The following is an 18922-nucleotide window of genomic DNA, read 5'->3' as shown; positions in this document are numbered from 1 at the left end:
TTCTTCCCGGCGAGGGTACTGAGGCGCTGGCAAAGGGTGCCCAGAGAAGCTGTGGCTGCCCCATCCCTGACAGTGTTCAAGGCCAGGTTGAACAGGGCTTGGAGCAACCTGCTCTAGTGGAAGGCGTCCCTTGAAACTAGACAGTCTTTAAGGTCCCTTCCAACACAAACCACGCTGTGATTCTATGATCTGGAGAAGGCACGGTCCACGCACTGGCTTTAGGGCTGTACCCACCTACAGTTACAACTGGTTGGCAATGAGATCTTCCACACCAGTTCCAGCATCCAGCACCGTGAGTTCACACAGATGCCACGTTTTCCTCCTGCTCACGTGCCCATCTGCCACCAACCCCTCGACACACACATCTCAGCCCCCTCACCACACCAGCCCACGCAGGACCATCACCACTTACCCACTAGCACGGTGATGACCTTGTTGCTGGCGTACTGCTCGATCTCCCGCAGCCACTCGGGCAGGCAGCGGAAGGATTCTTCGCAGGTGATGTCGTAGGTGAGGATCAAGGCGTTGGCGCTGCGATAGTAACTCTGTGTGATGGATCGGAACCGCTCCTGTCCCGCCGTGTCCCAGATCTGCAGCTTTGGGCAGAACAAGGAAAGGTGGGAAAAGGGAATAAAGAAGTTAACTTCTTCTATTCAACAGCAGCACTGCTTTGACCTGTTAAAACCCCTTCAGGGTAAAGCCAATGGTGGGAAAGCACTTTGCTTTTTTCCCTATTGGCTTCCTTTCTCCCCGCAGTGTTTTGTTTGTGTTCCTGCACTAGTGGATTGAAATGCAAGGCACAAAGTCAGCTGGCACTGCAGCCAACAGCCCCTGGAAGGCACAGGTCTGTGAGTTTTCATGTGGCTTCCAGTGTCTCCCTTTGCTGTGGACAGAGCTGCTGGTCTGGAGTTATAACAGAGGCGATGGAGAAAGAGTCACTTCTCCTGCCCCTGAATTCCAACTAACAGCAGCATCCAAAGACGTGGTAAACACTCCATCCCTGGCAGTGTTCAAGGCCAGGTTGGACAGAGCCTTGGGTGACATGGTCTAGTGTGAGATGTCCCCCCTAACTATTCTATGATCCATCCCAAGAAGAACCAATAAAGCTTCTCTTCTAGCTCCCAAAGCTAGCTAAAGTTATGCTGAGATGATGCATTGATGGAATCAAACAAGGAGCTCAGATGAAGGCTGATCCAAGGACTCCAACACGTTTCCTCTTTACAGCTTCATCCATCCCACTTAGCTGCTCACTGCCTGCCTTTAACGATGTGAAAGGGTGATTTCCAGCCAGAATCCTGCATACTTTGGGAAGAAATAGGTGAAGTATTTGAGATTTGTTCCATATATTTAGCATTACAGAGAAAAACCATATTCTTGCCCAGTTCCAAAGTCAAACTACCCCAGGTACTCATCATAAAAGTGTTAGTTTGAAATAAGAGCTTCAGATGTGGGTCTGAAAAAGTACTTTTTTTTTGAGAGAAAGTGATTTGTTCTGGTTCACAGCTCCTGGGCCCTTTGTGCTTAATCCCTTGGCATAGTTGTACTTAAACAGCTGAACCCGGTGCCTGTAGTTAAGTGACACACAAAACCATACGTGAAATTACTTGCACATGGAATTCAGATACTGAACGAGTCCCCATTAAAACAAATCAGCCTTCGAACTCCAGCAGATGGAAAAACACAGCTCATTTTGTTGTTGCTCGACTGTTTCCCAGGAAAAACATTTACTGATTGATCTGCTGGTTAACTCCAGCTTATGTGTGTTCCACACGCGTTGAGATGATCTCCAAGCTGACAAAAACTTGATGTGAATATGTTCTTCAATGTAACAGACATAGACATCAACAGGGATTGCACTTGGGAGACAGTTTCTCACTAGCTGCAGTCAATGAACGGGGTGCAATAAGATAGGGAAGAGCCACCAACCTTATAGCCAGTGACAAACTCTTCCTGCACACAAAATACACATCTCCCACCTCACCCCACTGATTATTTCTCCCAAATGGCAGGGGGTTGGAACTGGATGATCTCAAGGTCTTTTCCAACCCAAACCATTCTGTGATTTATGGTTCCATGAATAAAGTATTTCACAGCAACAATTTTACCTGCCTGTTTTTCCAGGGGATCCAAAGGACAGTGCCTGACTCAGCCCGCAGGAAACCTACATCTTTGTTTTCTTGAGGCCAGCTGATGCTTCCCCTCCCTCAGCATTTGCACACATTTAGCTTCACGCACATGTACATCTCCACCATGCACAATAAGATCACAGGTCCGGATAGCACAGCCCTCCACAGCACTGAGGATGCTAGCCTTGACCAGCACGAAAACTGGCTCAACTTTGTGTAGCCCCCTTACTACAGGTGGTGTACATGCTTTTGTGTTTATTAGAAAAGGGCAGGCAGACCAAAAGCCCCTCAACTGCACTGTGCTGTCTCAGCTCACCTGTCAGTGAGCTTCAGGAGCAGCTCACATCTGATACGGTTTGCACACAGCGTTCACACCAGCAAGTCCCTCTCCACTGACTTTCAAATGTAATTTTGAAAGCTAGAAAGTCATTTTTCCCTGGAAATCTAGCTTATTTTCACCTGGCCGGTGAGCAGCCCTGCTCTCTCACCCTGGATCCCAGTGGACGTGCAGGAGATGCTGCCCAGCACAGAAGCAGAGTCACAGCTCAGATACTGTTAAATGAGCTAACAATGAGAGCAGCGCCTTGTTTGACTGGGATGTCATTTTTATTGCTCTGACTCATTCCCACTTTTCCTGCTCATTAAATGTTTATTCTCACTGGCACTGATTACACAAAAAGTTTCAGCTACAAAAATCACTCCCTGAAAGAAATCCATTTGCTTTTCACACTCCAGAAGGCTCATTCAAATGCCCAACTGTATTGGAGTAAGCTTCCTCCCAAGCTTGGTCACTGTGGCTGAGCTCTGGCAACTCCAATTTATTCCATTGGTGGGGTCAGGCAAGGGACTCTTTATTTGCTATGTCAAATACAGCTGGTATACCAGCTACTGCTTGCTAAGGCTCTGTCAAACACAAGCCAGCCCCAAGGTGATCAAGAGAGTACGTAGAATCATAGAATCATTTGGGTTGGAAGGGACCTTCCAAGGTCATCTAGTCCAACCCCCTGCAAAGAGCAGGGACATCCTAAACTAGACCAGTTGCTTGGGTGGATGCTTGTGCATTCAAACATGTGCAGGGCAGCAGGGGCTTACCACACTGATGAGTTTTTATTTAGCTTGTAGACCTTCCCTACACCATCCTTAGCCCTTAGACAGCCCTTATTGGCACAACTGTTCCATATGATCTCTTCAGGAGTTTGCATCCTCAGTCCAAGACAGTCTTAAAACAGGATTATGTCATGGGAGTAACAAGTCAAACACAGACAAATCCTTAGGGTGAGGTCACTGGTCCAAAACCAGACCTCAGATATAAACAATGCTCTTTAGGCTCCGTCTGTACTTAACAGGGAACCAGTTGCTTGGAAAGGAGAGGTATCTGACGTGGATGGGATTCATCTTCCTCAGGATAGTTTTTCTCCCTCCATTAACCAGGACAATCTAGACACAGCTGGTTTAAGCCAGGTATATAAGGAAAACCACTAATTCCACCTTCAGTGCAGTACTTAAGCCATTTACTACTTAGATCCTCTAAGCTGCCCCACTGGACCTGTCTTTGGCTGAAAGACCCATCTCTGCTGTCCGAGGAGCCTGGACAAGCAGCAGCAGTGTCTTGGTCAACCCTGCTATGCCAGGTGCCTGCTAATGAGCATCACAACCACTGAGCTAAGCTCTGACACCACAGGGGCTACACATGATCCTCACTGCTTTCCTGCCTGCTGCTGTCCCACTTGCACAGCAACGTGCTGAATGGTAACTCAGTCCTTATCAGGGGAAGGTATTTACACCTCTTCTCCTTCACTTGCTTAGGCTGGAAGGGCTTCTGCTTAAGGACCAGCATTTGCCATAGGTTTGCACAGCTCCTCACACAGGAGGGTGGCATCCTGCTGATATGATCATGGCTTTTTAAATCTGTCCTAAACTGAGGAATACGCCACCTGATTTTCTTCTAAAAACCCTGTGTGCTGACATACAGGTTAAAAACCACCCAGGGCTGAAAATCTGCACAAGTCCATTGTTCCCATCCCATCACTTACACTAGCTTAAAAATGGGTCTCATCATATCCAGCTACTGCCTGGATGCGTATCACATATGATGCTGCCTGCATCATATCACACTGCTGCCACTCTCCCATTTGCTCACTGCTAGGTTTGATGAAGGCAGCAAGGGGGAAACTGCTGTGTTTCACCTTGATGCCCCTGGATTTAATGCAAGCATAGCAACCCCAGGAACAGCTCAGGGAGCCTGGACACGCTGACATTAGAGGCTCAGGTAATCTTATTCCTCTCCCACCTCACAGACACCCACAATCTCTACTAATGAACAAAGTGGCACCAGCCAAATCTCTGGGTGCTGGAACCCAACCATGGATCCCATTAAAACATAAGACTGGTCCCTGGTGCATTTTGGCTCAAACAATGTAGCTCTCTGCCAAGTGATGCTCAGGCTCAGTTTGGGATTTAGCATAGGACAAGCAGTTTGGTTGCAACCACCCTATTTTGGAGGGTGAATGAGTTAATCCTATGGAGGTCATTGCTCTTCTCAACTCAGTTTGTTGACTAAAGCACAGGTATTGTGATCATCTCTGCCTCTCCCAAATCCATAACTAGGAAGCGGAAGACAAGCCTTTGTTGTGGAGAACTGCACAAGCCCACAAGCCTGCTCTTACCAGCAGCCACCTTGGGAGCTTCCAGAAGACCATCATCAAGCACATCCCAATGGGAATGCAATGGATCTCTGCTTACCAGAAATGCCGTGAGCAGAGGTTGCACTGAAGTGCTTCTTGCACTTCCTCAACTCCAGGCAGGCACAACCTTAGCATCCCCTAAGCAAGGACAGAGTTTTGCAAGACCTCCCCTCTCTTTTCTCCCTTAGAGTACGTGCACTGTTACAACCCCAATGGTAATTGTGGAGAGGGGCACAAAGATTGCTAGACTCAGCATTGCCTTTGCCATGTCAGACAGCCCTGTGCTTCCCCACGTGCTGCCTTCCAGTTGCAAGAGGACTGTGGCAAGAACCCTCAGCTATGGTGCTGCCACACAAATTTACACTTAAACCCATCAGGCTCCTACCTTTACTTTTTCACCGTTTATCTCCACAGTTTTGATCATGAAGTCAACCCCAATGGTGGCTCCTTGACCCGGTGGGAAAAGCCCCTGAAAGGAAACAAGAGTTTCATTGAGCAAACTCTAAGTGCCAATCCTCACCCTTGTCCACCCTCAAAACTATTCCTCCCTTGTCCCCTTCCCCAGACACTTATTGCCATCACATTTAGATGAATCACATTTCCCCAGCACAAATTACCACAATTCAACCCCACAGTGTTTTCCCTGCCTACATGTCCCTCATCATGTAGGAAGTTGTTGACTTCAGAGTTAGGAAAACAGGAGAAAAGGAAGATTCATACAGAAAAAAGGAGAAGGGAAAAGCCTTTCTTCAGTGCACTTGGAAAAGGCAGGGGAAGAGTAGATGAGGTCCCTCCAAACTACTCCTCAATGCCTTGAAAGAGGTGTGAGAACACATGTGGAATGAGATACCTTTGTTCCAGCAGCCTCACGCCTTCCCTCTCTCCTCCACCACACACCACAGCATGGAAAGGCATTTCTGGCAGCTCCCACTGCTAGGGTCACATTCCTGCACAGTGTTTTGGGAGCAAAGCATGGAGCCAACCACTACCAGTGCCACAGCAATGGCAAAGGTTGGCGTGATGCTGGTGGAATTTGATTGCAGCACCATAAGAAAGGAGCGACAGCAAAATCTCCCCTGGAAAACCCCAGCCAGGGCTTTTTGATTTCTGGTATCCACATCTACAAAGTCATGTTGATTCTGGGGCACGTCCATCCCCTACAGCATCTGCACTGCCAAAGCACAAGCAGCAGAAGCAGCCTCAGATTTTTGTGGTTAACCCTTTGGAGTTGACCGGCTTTATTGCCACTGTCACATGCTGGTGGAGGGTTTTAAAGCCATGTTGATGTTAAACACTGGAATTAACAGTGAGGGGGGAAAAATGCTGACAATTCCTAGTGCAGAGTGCAACAAGACCCCCACAACTTATTTTTGACAGTGCATCATGCAAAATCTTCCGTTGCCCCAGATCACAGAAGCATGGTCCTTTCTCTCTCATTCTGCCACCAAAAAAAGGTCTGGTGTTTAACAGAAGACACTGGACTGAGAGCCCAGGACCCAGCTTATTTCATTATCTACTAATGGCAAATAAGAGGGAGAGCTTTTTGAAGCAAGGGATGGGGAGAAACCACACAGGAGCACACAAGATGTGCGGGTCCAGAGCACCTCCAAATCAGGAGGAGTTATCCCGGCAGCTTTCAGGGTTTTTTTTCCCTCTTCAGAAGGGGATGAGCTTTCTCCAGCAGTACCAAGTACAGCAGTAGATGCCCATGTGCTGCTTGGCCCATGTTGCTATAGGTGATGCATGCACCAGGAGTGCAGATAACAATGTGCTGGAGCCACGACGCCTGCAGAGCCCTCAGTGCACATTCAAAGCTCCAGGCTCTTGTCCCCATCCCAACATCCATGTCCCAGCCTTACCTGAGTGAAGCGACGGACTAAGCAGGTCTTCCCCACACCGGCGTTGCCAATTAAAACAATTTTGAAGAGGAAATCATAATCTTCCATACTCATTTACGCAGCTGCAAGAGGGACAGAGCACAACGCAATGTGAACCGAGGCAGCAGGGAAATGCCTTTTTATACCTGCTGGACTTTATCCCTCCAAATATTCAGAGCAAAGGTCTCCTGCCGTGTGTGTGGCTCCTCAGATAAGGAGAAGAGCCCTTCCTGCTCCAAGTCAGGGCATCCACGTAGTCCAACATCAGCTGCTACTAAACCTTGGCCACGGTTTGGCTTTTGCGCTGTCTCACCTGAATTGGAGATGCTGATTCTGAGCCCTCCAAGCCTGAGTCACCATTTCCTACATCTCCCCAAATGTCTGTTTTGTTTCTCAGCTCCAAAGGACAGCATGCACTTTGCCATGTTGTCTGAGAGGATCATGTAATCTGTTGCTGTCAGGGCAATACCCAGAAACTCCCCATGAAGGCACTGGATACCCACAGAGCAGGGCTGGGGCACACAAGGGCAGAACAGATGGGGAAATTAAAATAGCTCTAAAATAAAAGCAGCAACATTTGTCTTACAGACAGAAAGAGCTCACTTGCTAAAATCATAGAGCAGAGTGGGGAAACAGTTGGCTGAAGTACATTAAGAGAGGTTTTAAAGAAGAAATAATAGTGGCTATAAGGAGTATTGCTACTCCTATGACAGCTCTCTTTAGTTTTGTGAATATAGCTTGCTTGGCTTAAAGCTCAAACAGGAAGTGGACACAAAGAAGCCTGAGGGTTACTTCGCACACACATCCCCCTCTCAAGCCCAACAGGAGAGGTGGCAGGATGCAGAGGCTGATGTTTCGGCAATGCCACAGGAGGTGGGCAGTGTTGCCTACACAGGGTAAGACCTCCAGGGCTTCCTTAGACCACTTGCAGTACGGGGAGGACTGAACAGATACATGTAGCTTGCTGCAGCTGAGCAAGGCGGGAAGGATGAGTACCCAAACCTCCATCTCCAGTGCACCCAGGGATGCTGCTGACACTGCAAACAGAGAAGGGGCCTGTAACCTTTGAGAAAAGCATCAACAGCCACAACAAATTCAGTTGGAGGTTTCAAGCAGACAGAAAAACCCATAGACAAGGGTGCAGAAGGGCAGTGTTCAGGAAGATCCCGGTATTATATGTGACATCAAAGACCTGTCTTCAGAACCGGACTGGGATAATGGCATAAAAGACATCAGTAAAAAGACAGGTTTACAAGCTGTCGGTGGATACCAAGTAAGGTGGTACCTAAGCATCACTATCTAATCCATCAGTACCTATAGATTAGGCACTGGATGAGAAGCCAGAGCCCTCTCCTACTGTCTCCAAAGGTCCTTCCTTGGGAGGGCTCACTGCCACACACTAGAAGGTCCCAGCTACAGACACAGGTCCCATCACATAGCTGTGATAGGCTTTTAGTCAAACGAGAGCTGTCTGCGTCAGCCTGGTAGACCTGGTGGCAGCAGAGGTGGAAGACTGAGTCAGCTGCTTCATGTCTACGTGATCCTTGGCCTTTCCAGAAGCCTAAGACAAAAGGGTAACCACACCAAATCAGTGAGTGACTAATAACGTGCATCACATCAGCAGATGGTTTGCAAGGACACTGCTGAATCACTACAGGGACATGCTAGTGACACAGCACAGCACTTGCCCTGCAGCTTGTTTGCTGAGCTGGGGCTACGGTCCCCTGCAAAGTACCACCAAACAGCAGGAGCTGACGCTGTCCTGAGGATGCTCTGACCTCACTTCCCTCCTATCTCTTAATATGAAGAGTAGGACCTTAAAGAGCAGCCTCCAAAAATGCCCTTTTTTCTTTTCTGGGGTTGTTATTTTGTGTCATCATTTCCTATCTCCATGACTGGCTTTCCCAGAGTGGGATGAGATAACAACAACATTATTAAGACCATGGTGACAGCGCTTTCACAGAGAAGGTTAAATGTTAATATAAGGTTTCAAGCTTTCACACTAACCAATGTGCGGAAAAAAACGTGATCATCCACTGAAAGCTATTTCAAGACTAACGAGACTTACTCAGCACTGGATAATTATCCCTGGGATGCTTCAAATCCCAGAGCGCATTGCTCCCCCCTTGGAGGGATTTCAGATCTATTACTTGTACCCCAAACAGCCAACGTTCAAATTTATCTTCTTGGGAAGCTTAAAAATAAACTTCCTCAGCAGATCTCTGAGCTCAGAAATGTTAAATGGCTCAGATATACCCTAGGGTTATATCTGATCCCCTTCATTAGACTCCAAGACTAATCATATGTGATAATGACCCCAAACGGGAACCAGAAGATGAGCCAAGACCATAAAACAAACAACATAATGATGAGATTAAATGCCAGAATCAAAGAGACACCAGAAGTGCGGGCACAGGAGGGGAGAAAGCAAAGGAAGCAGCAAGGAAAAGAGAAGTGGGAAGTGGAAGGAGCAGATGAGGTTGAGCATCGCTGCCCTATCACCCCTGTTCACCTAAGCTGGCGTTTCTCCCTTTGCTGTGCACGCACACTCTCACCTACCACGCTGTCAGCACTGGAATCACAACCATTGCATCAGTCACCATTACAACATCTACAAGCAGATGCCTTCCAGCCAAGTGACCTTTGCTGCTGACTCAGGCTCACATAACCCTCCCTCTCCCCAGGGAAGATGTGTCTCGACCTCTGCCCGGCTCACCGTGGCCAGGGAATGCGCATGTCAGCAATACATCCCACTTGGAATTCCATGCTTCAGAAGGAAAGAAATAACACACAGCATCAGGTTTTGATTTGTTTTTCTTTCTTTTGGGTTGTTTGTGTTTTGGTTTGGTTTTTTTTCCCCTTTCTGTTCTATTGTGTTGGCAGGCACAGGGCTCTGCCATGCATCCCTGCAGTGGTTTAAAGTGTTAATGCTGCAGCTGCCTATCCCACCCTTTGGCAGAGACAAGGCCCTGCAGCAAGGAATGGGATGGGATGCCTGTCCGTGCCTCAGCCACCCCTCACCACGTTTGGTTGACACAGGGCTGGCTCCAGCACAGAGACATGCCCTGTGATGAGATGAAGCAGGAGCAGAGCATGAGGCCAGGAGCAGGGCAGAAACCCGGCTTTCACAGCTGTTTCTCCCAGTTTATACAGCTCACATCCCAACCAGTTTCCATGGCTCATGACCCTCCCTGAATTGTCCCCAGCAGCCTCAAGGGGATCAGTTCTGCAGGGGTTTATGTCCTTTGTGCCACTGCTCTGCTCCACTACATCATGCAGCCCCATGTATGGCCACTGTGGGCAGGAACAAGGAGCCAGGAGAGGCAAATCAAAGTGGGGTAACCACTCAGAGAGGTGCATCCCATCAGCAGGGATGCAATTGAAGGATGCTAGGATATGTTTTAGGCTTAGCTGGTTTTCTTTGCTTGGGCAAGACAGTACAGTGAATGCTCTCAGTATTTTTCAATTATTAATTCCAATTCAACCCAAAGACTGGTGAGATCCCCCCAGAACAAAAGCACAGGGGCCAGGGGCTTTCACCTCTTCTCCCCCCCGCCCCAGGCAAGCTTGTACAAACAAGCTCCAGCTTGTCTGGATAAAGGATGCACAGAAGCCATAGGCTGCCTGCCCGTGCAGCCAGCACTGATGCAAAGGCAGACACAGATCAGTCCTTCCCACTTCTCCCAGTGTCCTTATTGCTGGAAACCATCCCATAGCACAGCCAGCAGGACTTGGTCCTCTGTTTCATCCTGCGATGGGCTCTTCTCCTGGAAGAACTGATGAAGGAGTAAGACACACTCCATCTGCTTCCCCTGTTCACTACAAGCCACAAGGCAAGGAGCTCTCCACAGTAAATATATATCATAGAATCACAGAATGGGTTGGAAGGGACCGTAAAGGTCATCTATATCCAATCACCTGACATGTGCAGGGAGGGTTGGAATATATATTTCAGGTAATACAATATCCAGGTATGTTGTAGTTTATTCCATTACATGATTTCCTCTCCTCGCATTTGCTCCATTCACCTCTCAGTTATCCCTGATCCACTTTAACAGTGTTTATTATCATCTTTACCAATTATTTTACCCTTTTGCAGTGTTTTTTCACCCATTAGTTTGCATGGGCACAGAGGGTTCCTCTTCACATCTGACCTGCCCTGACCATGCCATGCTCAGGCTCTTTGGTTGCGAACTAAGTGGTAGGAACACAATGCAAAGGTTCAAATACTACCTGGAGATATGAATTAGTTTGAACTGATCAAGTTCTCCTTCAAATGGGTGAAACCACTTATTCTGCCTGCCTAGCATCAGCTTTTGCACCAGCACCACTCCTTGCACAAAACAACCATTAAGTGTGAGTGAGGTTTTTAGCTCCCTTGACTCCTTGCCCAAGGAACACTTTCCACCTCTAGGCATGATCACGGCAGGCTCGATGATGATGATTTTGCCCCAGTTGTTTTGGCTCACGGAGCTGTCCTGGGTTCAGCAGTAGAAGTCATTTTTCTTCTTCTTGGTAGCTGGTGCAGTGCAGTGTTTTGACTTTCAGCCTGGGAGCAGAGCTGATAACACTGATGTTTTGGTTTGGCCAAGGACTTCGTGAGCCTCATGCTCTGCCAGGGAGGAGGGGAAGCCAGGAGGAAGCAGACAGAACACCTGACCCAAACTGACCAAGGAGGTATTCCACACCACAGCACGTCATGCCCAGGATGTAACTGGGAGTTAGCTGGAAGGGCTGGGAGACTGCAGGGCTGGAGGAGGTTGGTGCTTGGTCAGGCTGGGGGGAGCGAGTTACTGGTTGGCTGGTGCTGAGATGTTGTATTCTCTTCCCTTGTTATTTCCTTTATCATTATTGTTATTGGTGGTAGCAGCAGTGATTTGTGTTATACCTTAGTTACTAAACTGTTCTTACCTCAACCCGTGGGAGTTGCATTCTTTTCGATTCTCCTCTCCGTCCCTCCGGGAGTAACGGAAGGGCAAGAAGGTGGGGGAGCGCGTGAGCAAGCTGCCTGACTGGTTTTAAACCACAACAGGAGCCAAAAGTGGAGTGGGATACTTCAAAAGCACAAGCCTTTGCCAGTCAACCACAAGGTCTGCCAATGTCTGCCTGCCTTTAATCCTCCCTGAAGATGACAAGACAATGTGTGCTCAAGAAACACTATGGGCAGCATCCATCTGAGCTCAAAAACCTTTCATCTCTAAAATAATGTTTTGGCACCTTCTCCAGACTGAACCCCCCAGGTTCCTCAGCTGTTCCCCATCACTCTTGTGCTCCAAGCCCTGCACCAGCTCCATTGCCCTTCTCTGGTCCCACTCCAGCACCTCAATGTCTCTTTTGTAGTGAGGGCCCCAGAACTGAACACAGGATTCGAGGTGCAGCCTCACCAGTGCCCAGCACAGGGGGACAATCACTGCCCTGGCCCTGCTGCCACAGACCAGGATGTTGTTGGCTTCTTGGCTGCCTGAGCACAAGCTGCTCCTGTTGAGCTGCTGTTGACCAACAGCCCCAGGTCCTTTTCCATGAGCAGTTTCCAGCCGCTCTTCCCTAAGCCTGTAGTGTTCTATGGGGTTGCGGCCCAGATGCAGGACCCAGCACTTTGCCTTGTTGAACCTCACACCACTGGCCACAGCCCATCGATCCAGCCTGTCCAGATCTCTCTGCAGAGCTTCTTACCCTCCAGCAGATCAGCACTCCCACCCCGCTTGGTGTCATCCGAAAACTTACTGAGGGTGCCCTCGATTCCCTCATCCAGGTCATTGATAAAGGCATTAAACAGGTATGACTGGCCACAATACCGAGCCCTGGAGGACACCACTTATGACTGGATCTAAGTCTATTCACCACCACACTTGGGGCTCTGCCACCCAGCCAGTTTTTTTCACCCAGCAAAAACCTGTGTAAAGCAAACCCCAACCTATCTACAGCTGCAAAGGCCTCTCCTCAATTAGGGATAAGCATTGAAATTACATCAGAGCTCCTTGCTTAATAATTTGCACCTCAGCTCTATTCCACCTCATTTACAACTTGCTGCTTCAATTAGACACAGAGAAGGACCTGCAGCCTCTTCCACGTGCTGGACCAAACCAGTAGGTCAGGGTGAGCTTTGATGTGCTTATGCAGTTCTTAATGAACAAGAGTTTTATGTTCATCATCCAATGGCAATAACAGAAATAAACTCACCTAAACATCTCAGGTTCAAACAGCAGCAGTTTTGTACAGATATTCTATTGATCACACGCCGTATGAGCAAGGAAATTCAAAGCTATGGCTGATATTTAAAGCAGAAGGTTATTCCTTCAGGGCCAGAAAACTGCCGGGAATTCAGGTCTGGACATGCTGCTGCATTATGTAATTCAGGATGAAGTGTTTCCATTTCCAAAGCACCTGCCAACCCAAGCAGCTCACACTCCTCTGCATACAGGCAGCCTGGATTTCCTTCTGCTCCTTTGCCCACCTTCCTCACTCATCTCTACAAGGTTTAATTTCACATCCATTCACACTGGGAAAATAAAGACGCTCCATCCCCATGACAGCCTGGATCACCCACGCCTCTGGTGCTGCTGGCAAAGCCACAAGCCCGTGGGATCCATGCTGTCAGCTTGGTGCAACATTAAAACTCCAGGGATGCCGCTCCCAAATTCAAGGGAGAAGGATTTATTGCAGGCACTCAGAGCAGAGCCTGGCATTTCCCATCTCCTCCCACCACACTTGCCATTCCAGCTGAGCAACATCCAGTTCCCTGTGCACTGGCAGTCCTAAATGCTCCTCTTCACCAGGGATGGTACCCCAGAGGAAGGGAGGAGGTCCCAAATGCAGGAACACCATGTCTCCCTGTGTGACTTCCCAAGCAGAAACACAGCAGCTTTTGTCCCACACACACATTGCCTACAGACTATTAGTGCTCGCACCTCCATGGTGCATCGGGCTTGCAGTGTGCTCACACTACCACTGACAAATTCAAGCTCCCCAAGTCCATCCAGTGCTTGCAGAAGGCGTCAAGCAACCACACACACAGTGCAAGGAGGTGGGGGAGCTTCCCCATGCACAGTATCCCCATCAACATTGGCTGACCTGCTGCCAGTCATTCAAAAGTCTAGACGCATTTAAAGAGAGCAAATTGCATCCAATCATTCCAGCTGGGAAAGAGCAGTATGTTGTGAAAACCTCAGCCCTACCCTATTTGGAGCTCCTCAACCCTTTGCTTAGGGTATTTCTCCTACAGAAACCAAGGGAGCTGAATAGGTACGAGTTCTCATGCAACACAGGTATGTTTTATCACAGATATGTTTCTATAAGCAACAGGAAAACTAAAGCCAAGGGGTTTTGCATCAATGACCATGCAGAACACACAGCTCTTCCCCTTACCCCCTTTGCACCAGGGATGATTTGCAGCTTATTGGACAGCTTTGATCAGGACATAGCTCATGTTAGTTGGCCTTCAGGAGCTTGTGCAATGCTACAGAGGAACCCACTGACCAGTGATTACAGCTGCTTCAACATAAAACAAGCAGGTAAATCCAGCACCAACATCATCCCAAGGAAGAGCCTGGAGCAGGAGCTCTGCTTTACTGGGCAGACTGAGCTCAGAAGAGCAGGATGTTCATCTGTGATGCCCATGCTCAACATGAGAAGGCCCAGCCTTGCTCCATCCCATAGCTGGACACCAGCTCTCCTCAGTTCCAGAGATAACTGACTGCAGACTGCCCTCTTCACCTGCTTAATGGTGGAGGTTACAAGTCTCACATCCAGGAGCAATCTAGATTTTCACATGTTCCTGGCATCCCCTGATGGAAAAAAAGCTTTGTGTCCATGCTATCCACCTCTGGGTCAAGTCTTCTGGGGGGCTTTGCTAGTGCTGGTGTCAAGAACAGCATTAACACACACTGTTAACCATCTTTTGTTGGGTGGTGTTTGTGTTGGACACATCCCTGAGGATCTCAGTGCTACCAAAGGCTCTTCAGAGGAGAGACCCAGCAAGTCTGTTCAGTGTCCCCATTTAACTTTACCACCTCCTGGTGGGAGGGGAAACTCAGTGACATTAGTAATGCACTTTGGTGTTGGGAATGGCCATGGGAGTGCAAAATATCGTATTCAGCAAGCATATGATATTATGCAGTTATATTCCATCAAACAGATCTGAATTGAGCCATTAATCAATGATGATGCTTCTCATGCAGATGTACTAATCAGATCCCTGCATTAGTTAGGAAAAATGAGATACACACACAGAGTACTTGCAAAATAACAAAGAGAAAATTAATTTCTTTAGGATTGAAAACAAATAATGCTGATGATGCACATCCACAATGCAACAACCGCGTCTGACCAAGCCGAATACCAGCAGCAGCATACCCAGGATACACACCATCTTCCAAGCATAAGGACTGCCCCAAACTCCCGTTTCCTACCAGAATCTGGGTTCTGACTACAAAAAAAGAGTCAGTGCAACCTTAACACATGTTTTTATAAGTATTTCTTAAAACATGCCTGGACACAGAGACCCAGGGCTGCAGGCTCAGAACAGCACTTGGTTTGGTCACGTTATAGCAAGTCATGCCACCACTGAGCTGTACGCTCTGCAGCAACACATTTTTGCATGGAAGTGGTTAAAGACTCAGCCAGCACAGCAGACACAGGCTGACTTCCAAGCATGGAAAACTGCACTGCCAGAAATCCAGCCAAAAATGTTGCTTTATGCACTCAAAAACAACAGGCTCTTCCTGAAGGGAAAGAAAAAAGCTAAAACTACAGCCAAGCATTAACTGGACTGTGTCTTGCACAGAAAAAGCCAGGAAAGCTTCCTAAATCCAGCTCTCTACAACGGGAAATAAAGCTCCTGCACAAAGGGCTGATCCACTGAAATGGAGAAACTCATCAGGGCCTTAGGTGGGAATTCCTCTGACTTCAGAAACAGGGTGCAGGATCAGAATGAACCTAAATTGCTCTTAAAAGATGGGCAAGGTTTTGGGGTTGCACAGCCTGCATGGAGGCAACAAAGCAATTCACCCTTGGTCTGAAAGAAAGGTTTCTGCTTGTCAAGCAGGTAGAAGGCAAAGAAGTCTCCTGACACTGAGCTGGCACGAGTTTAGGTGACACCATGGTCATACGTGGAGCAGCTTTGACACTTGGTGACAGGGCTCTGATAACACACTTGCACAATAAGGCAGTGCCACCACTGTTCCTGAAGAGGTACAAGACAAGCTGTTATAGCTAAAGTGTTCCAATAAAATATTTACAAGAACATCATGACTCGCATGAGGCTTCAAACACAGAAGTCAAACCAAAGCGTGCCATTAACCAGTGACATAAGTCCCATAAATGCATTGTGAAATACAAATACATACATTAGACAGCTGGGGTTATAAAAGCAAGAGAATTTTCTTGAGCTCTAGCTCGAATGACATGTCCTGCTGCCACTGACCATCTTGGTTTGATTGTGCCAGAGACTGTGGTTTGAACAAAAGAAAACATTTTGCTAATAAGGTTTTGTTGTGTAAGAATGCCTTTTAATTAAAAACATAATAAGCACTTTTTTCCACCTCTTGGTTTCTGCTTAAGGAAGCTTGTGGTTTACTGGGATTTACATCACTTCTCCATCAAACCTAGTAGAAGTAACAATTCAACCTCTCATCTAATCTTGCTTTCACATGTCTCAGTGTCCACAGGGCTGCGTTTGGTACCCTGCAGCTTCAACTGCAGGGTCCATACAGCACCATGTATGATGCTCCTGTGCTATGCCATGTTCAAGGCCAGGTTGGGCAAGGCTTTGAACAACCTGGTCTATTGGAAGGTGTCCCTGCCCGTGACAGGGGGTTGGAACTGGATGAGCTTTAAGATCCCTTCCAACCCAAACCATTCTATGATTCTATAACACTTCATTGAGATGAGCTCAACTTCTAACTAGCACCTCTCATGCATTTCATGTCACAGCATGAAATGCAGTGAGGAAGCCTCCCCAAGACAATGGCTTGAAGGAGCTTTCTCCTGGAATGAGTTCAGAGTTATGGCTATTATTTGCACAGTGCAAGTAACCCACCTTCAATCAGCTGTTTGCATTTGGATTCTGAGAGGCAGCATCTTCCTGGTGCCTCACAAGGAAGGCTGGCATCCCCAGGCCAAACTTTGAGGCTTGCCTCCTAATTCAGGAGCAAAACCTCATACTACAGAGTAGGACTTTAACAATAAAAGGGGCATTTTGATGGGTTTTATTTCAACTTACATAAGGAAAGTGGCCCTGTATTCCAGCTGGAGGCTCCCACATGTGCAGCATCACCCAGCCACATGGGAGCTGTGCCACCACAGCAGGAAAGGAGGCAACACCACATCTGCTTTCAGGAAGGACTTCTGCCTCTGTTATGCTATTTAAAGGAAGGTTTCCCCTCCAGATATGATAGCTTTCTTGAACATGAAGTGATGGAGGAATAAAACAGAGCTCAGTGTTACATACTCCTGTTAAAATGGCAGAGGCAATACAATAGCCTTGGTTATTTAAATCCTTACAGGAAGGACATAGAGAAGATGCTGGAGCACCTGAGGGCAGCATGGGGAAGCTCACATCTCCCATGCCCTCATTCTCCCCAAAGATAACCTTGAAATCCCTAACCAGAAGGCCCTAGATCAAGTTTGGGGTGATGGGTCTAGGCTGTTCCTAGGCTGATTATTACTCCAGTGCTCCACAGTTCATCAACTCCAGTTTCCAGATAGGATGCACATAACACTTATAACTTGTGCACCCAAACATATGTGCTTCTGCTTCCTAACAAAACTGCAGCACCAGTGCAAGTGTTGTCCCTCTAAAAGTACCCTCGTTTGATGGAAACCCCTCAGCTGGGATCAGCCAGCCCATCTGGCAAGTGGCTGAGCTGATGGGAAGTCTTCCTTGCATCCCTCTCTGCAAAGGAACACTGCAGCACAGTTTCAACCACGAGAATCTGCCGAAGAAGCAGATGTTCCATGAAAACAAATGGTTCAGAGAGGGAAGAAAGTGGAGATAATAAAGACTTGGGTGTAGCTTCAGGGCTGGTTTAAGCTGGTGTAAGCCCTGCTGCCTCCCAAAGGAAAGGTTACCAGCCCTGCCTGCACCCAGTACCATGCTAACTGCAGAAGGGACCCAATCCAGATGGGAATCTAAATCTACCCCCAGCCCAATTTAGGGTGGGATAACAGAAGTGGATTTTACAGCCCAAATCCCAGAATTCTGTTTTTGTAAAAGTATCTTTATTCAAACTAGTTTATTTATAATTGTCATTTAATGTCATGGCTCCTAAGTAAGATTTCTATGAGGATACTGCAGATCTCTTCACAGAGTAAAGAGCAGTATTCATGCTCTGGTTATGTTTTAGCTCACACGCTAACATGTAGCCTGTTTTCAGTTCTCCTTCAGGTGATTATAGGACTCTTCATTGTCCTAAACCACCGCAAAAGTAGTTACTCACTAGGGCAGCTATCTGCTGCTAAAACCTCATTTCAGCCTCCAGCTGCAGTTCAAGAGACTGCATGGGTTGAGTTTGACACTAAAAGAAACCCCAAAAAGCAAAAAAGCAGCTCTCTAGTGGAAGCTTTCAGCTCTGGTCTCCCGCACTGCAGGCACATGACTCAAACAGCTCACCTAAAAGCCTGGAATCTGGGAAAATAACTTAAACCAAAATGTGTTCCAAAAGCAGGGTCTTTGAGATTTATTATTTAGAGCTGCAACAAGTGGTACCTCTGAGGACTAAAGCAGGCAGGCTCCCCTAAACCCAAGCACTGCATGTGCACACACACACATTAAAAGGCCATGTCGGTCACAACAGCTCTCTAGCCCAAATCATGTCTTCACCTCTGCACACCTCTGCTCCCCACGTCCAGCTACACAGGTTAATAAGTTATTGCAGAGATCTGCAGATAGAGATTTGCATTTGGAGAGACGGTGATGGCTCAGCTGCAGGGTCTGCAGCACCAATATTCACCCTTTTGATGTTGTCAATGTTCATCAACCCTACGGCATAGACCAAGATCTACAAGGGCCACAAGAATGCTGGAGAGGGACTCTTCTTCAGGGACTTTAGCGATAGGACAAGTGGTGATGGGTTACAACTTAAACAGGGGAAGTTTAGATTGAATATAAGGAAGAAATTCTTTACTGTGAGGGTGCTGAGGCACTGAACAGGGTGCCCAGAGAAGTGGCAAATGCTCCATCCCTGGCAGTGTTCAAGGCCAGGTTGGACAGAGCCTTGGGTGACATGGTTTAGTGTGA

The 18922-nt window shown here is 47.7% G+C and overlaps 1 protein-coding gene across 1 annotated transcript in view; it reads right to left on the bottom strand.

The window, feature by feature from the left end:
- Nucleotides 1-18922, bottom strand: part of RAB30 (RAB30, member RAS oncogene family) — a 42521-nt gene that overhangs the window by 2366 nt on the left and 21233 nt on the right. Inside the window, exons 2-4 of the mRNA XM_062639223.1 lie at nt 6670-6770; nt 5196-5279; nt 413-596 (exon numbers count right to left, since the gene is read on the bottom strand). Coding sequence (XP_062495207.1) covers nt 413-596; nt 5196-5279; nt 6670-6762 — 361 coding nt within the window. The 5' untranslated portion in view covers nt 6763-6770. The remainder of the gene's footprint in view (nt 1-412; nt 597-5195; nt 5280-6669; nt 6771-18922) is intronic.

This window comes from Pezoporus occidentalis, unplaced genomic scaffold, assembly GCF_034315485.1.
Source record: "Pezoporus occidentalis ecotype Australia unplaced genomic scaffold, CSIRO_AGI_Poc_V1 ctg6, whole genome shotgun sequence".
Classification (NCBI taxonomy): Eukaryota; Metazoa; Chordata; class Aves; order Psittaciformes; family Psittacidae; genus Pezoporus; species Pezoporus occidentalis.
This window is presented reverse-complemented; position numbering and strand designations above follow the sequence as displayed.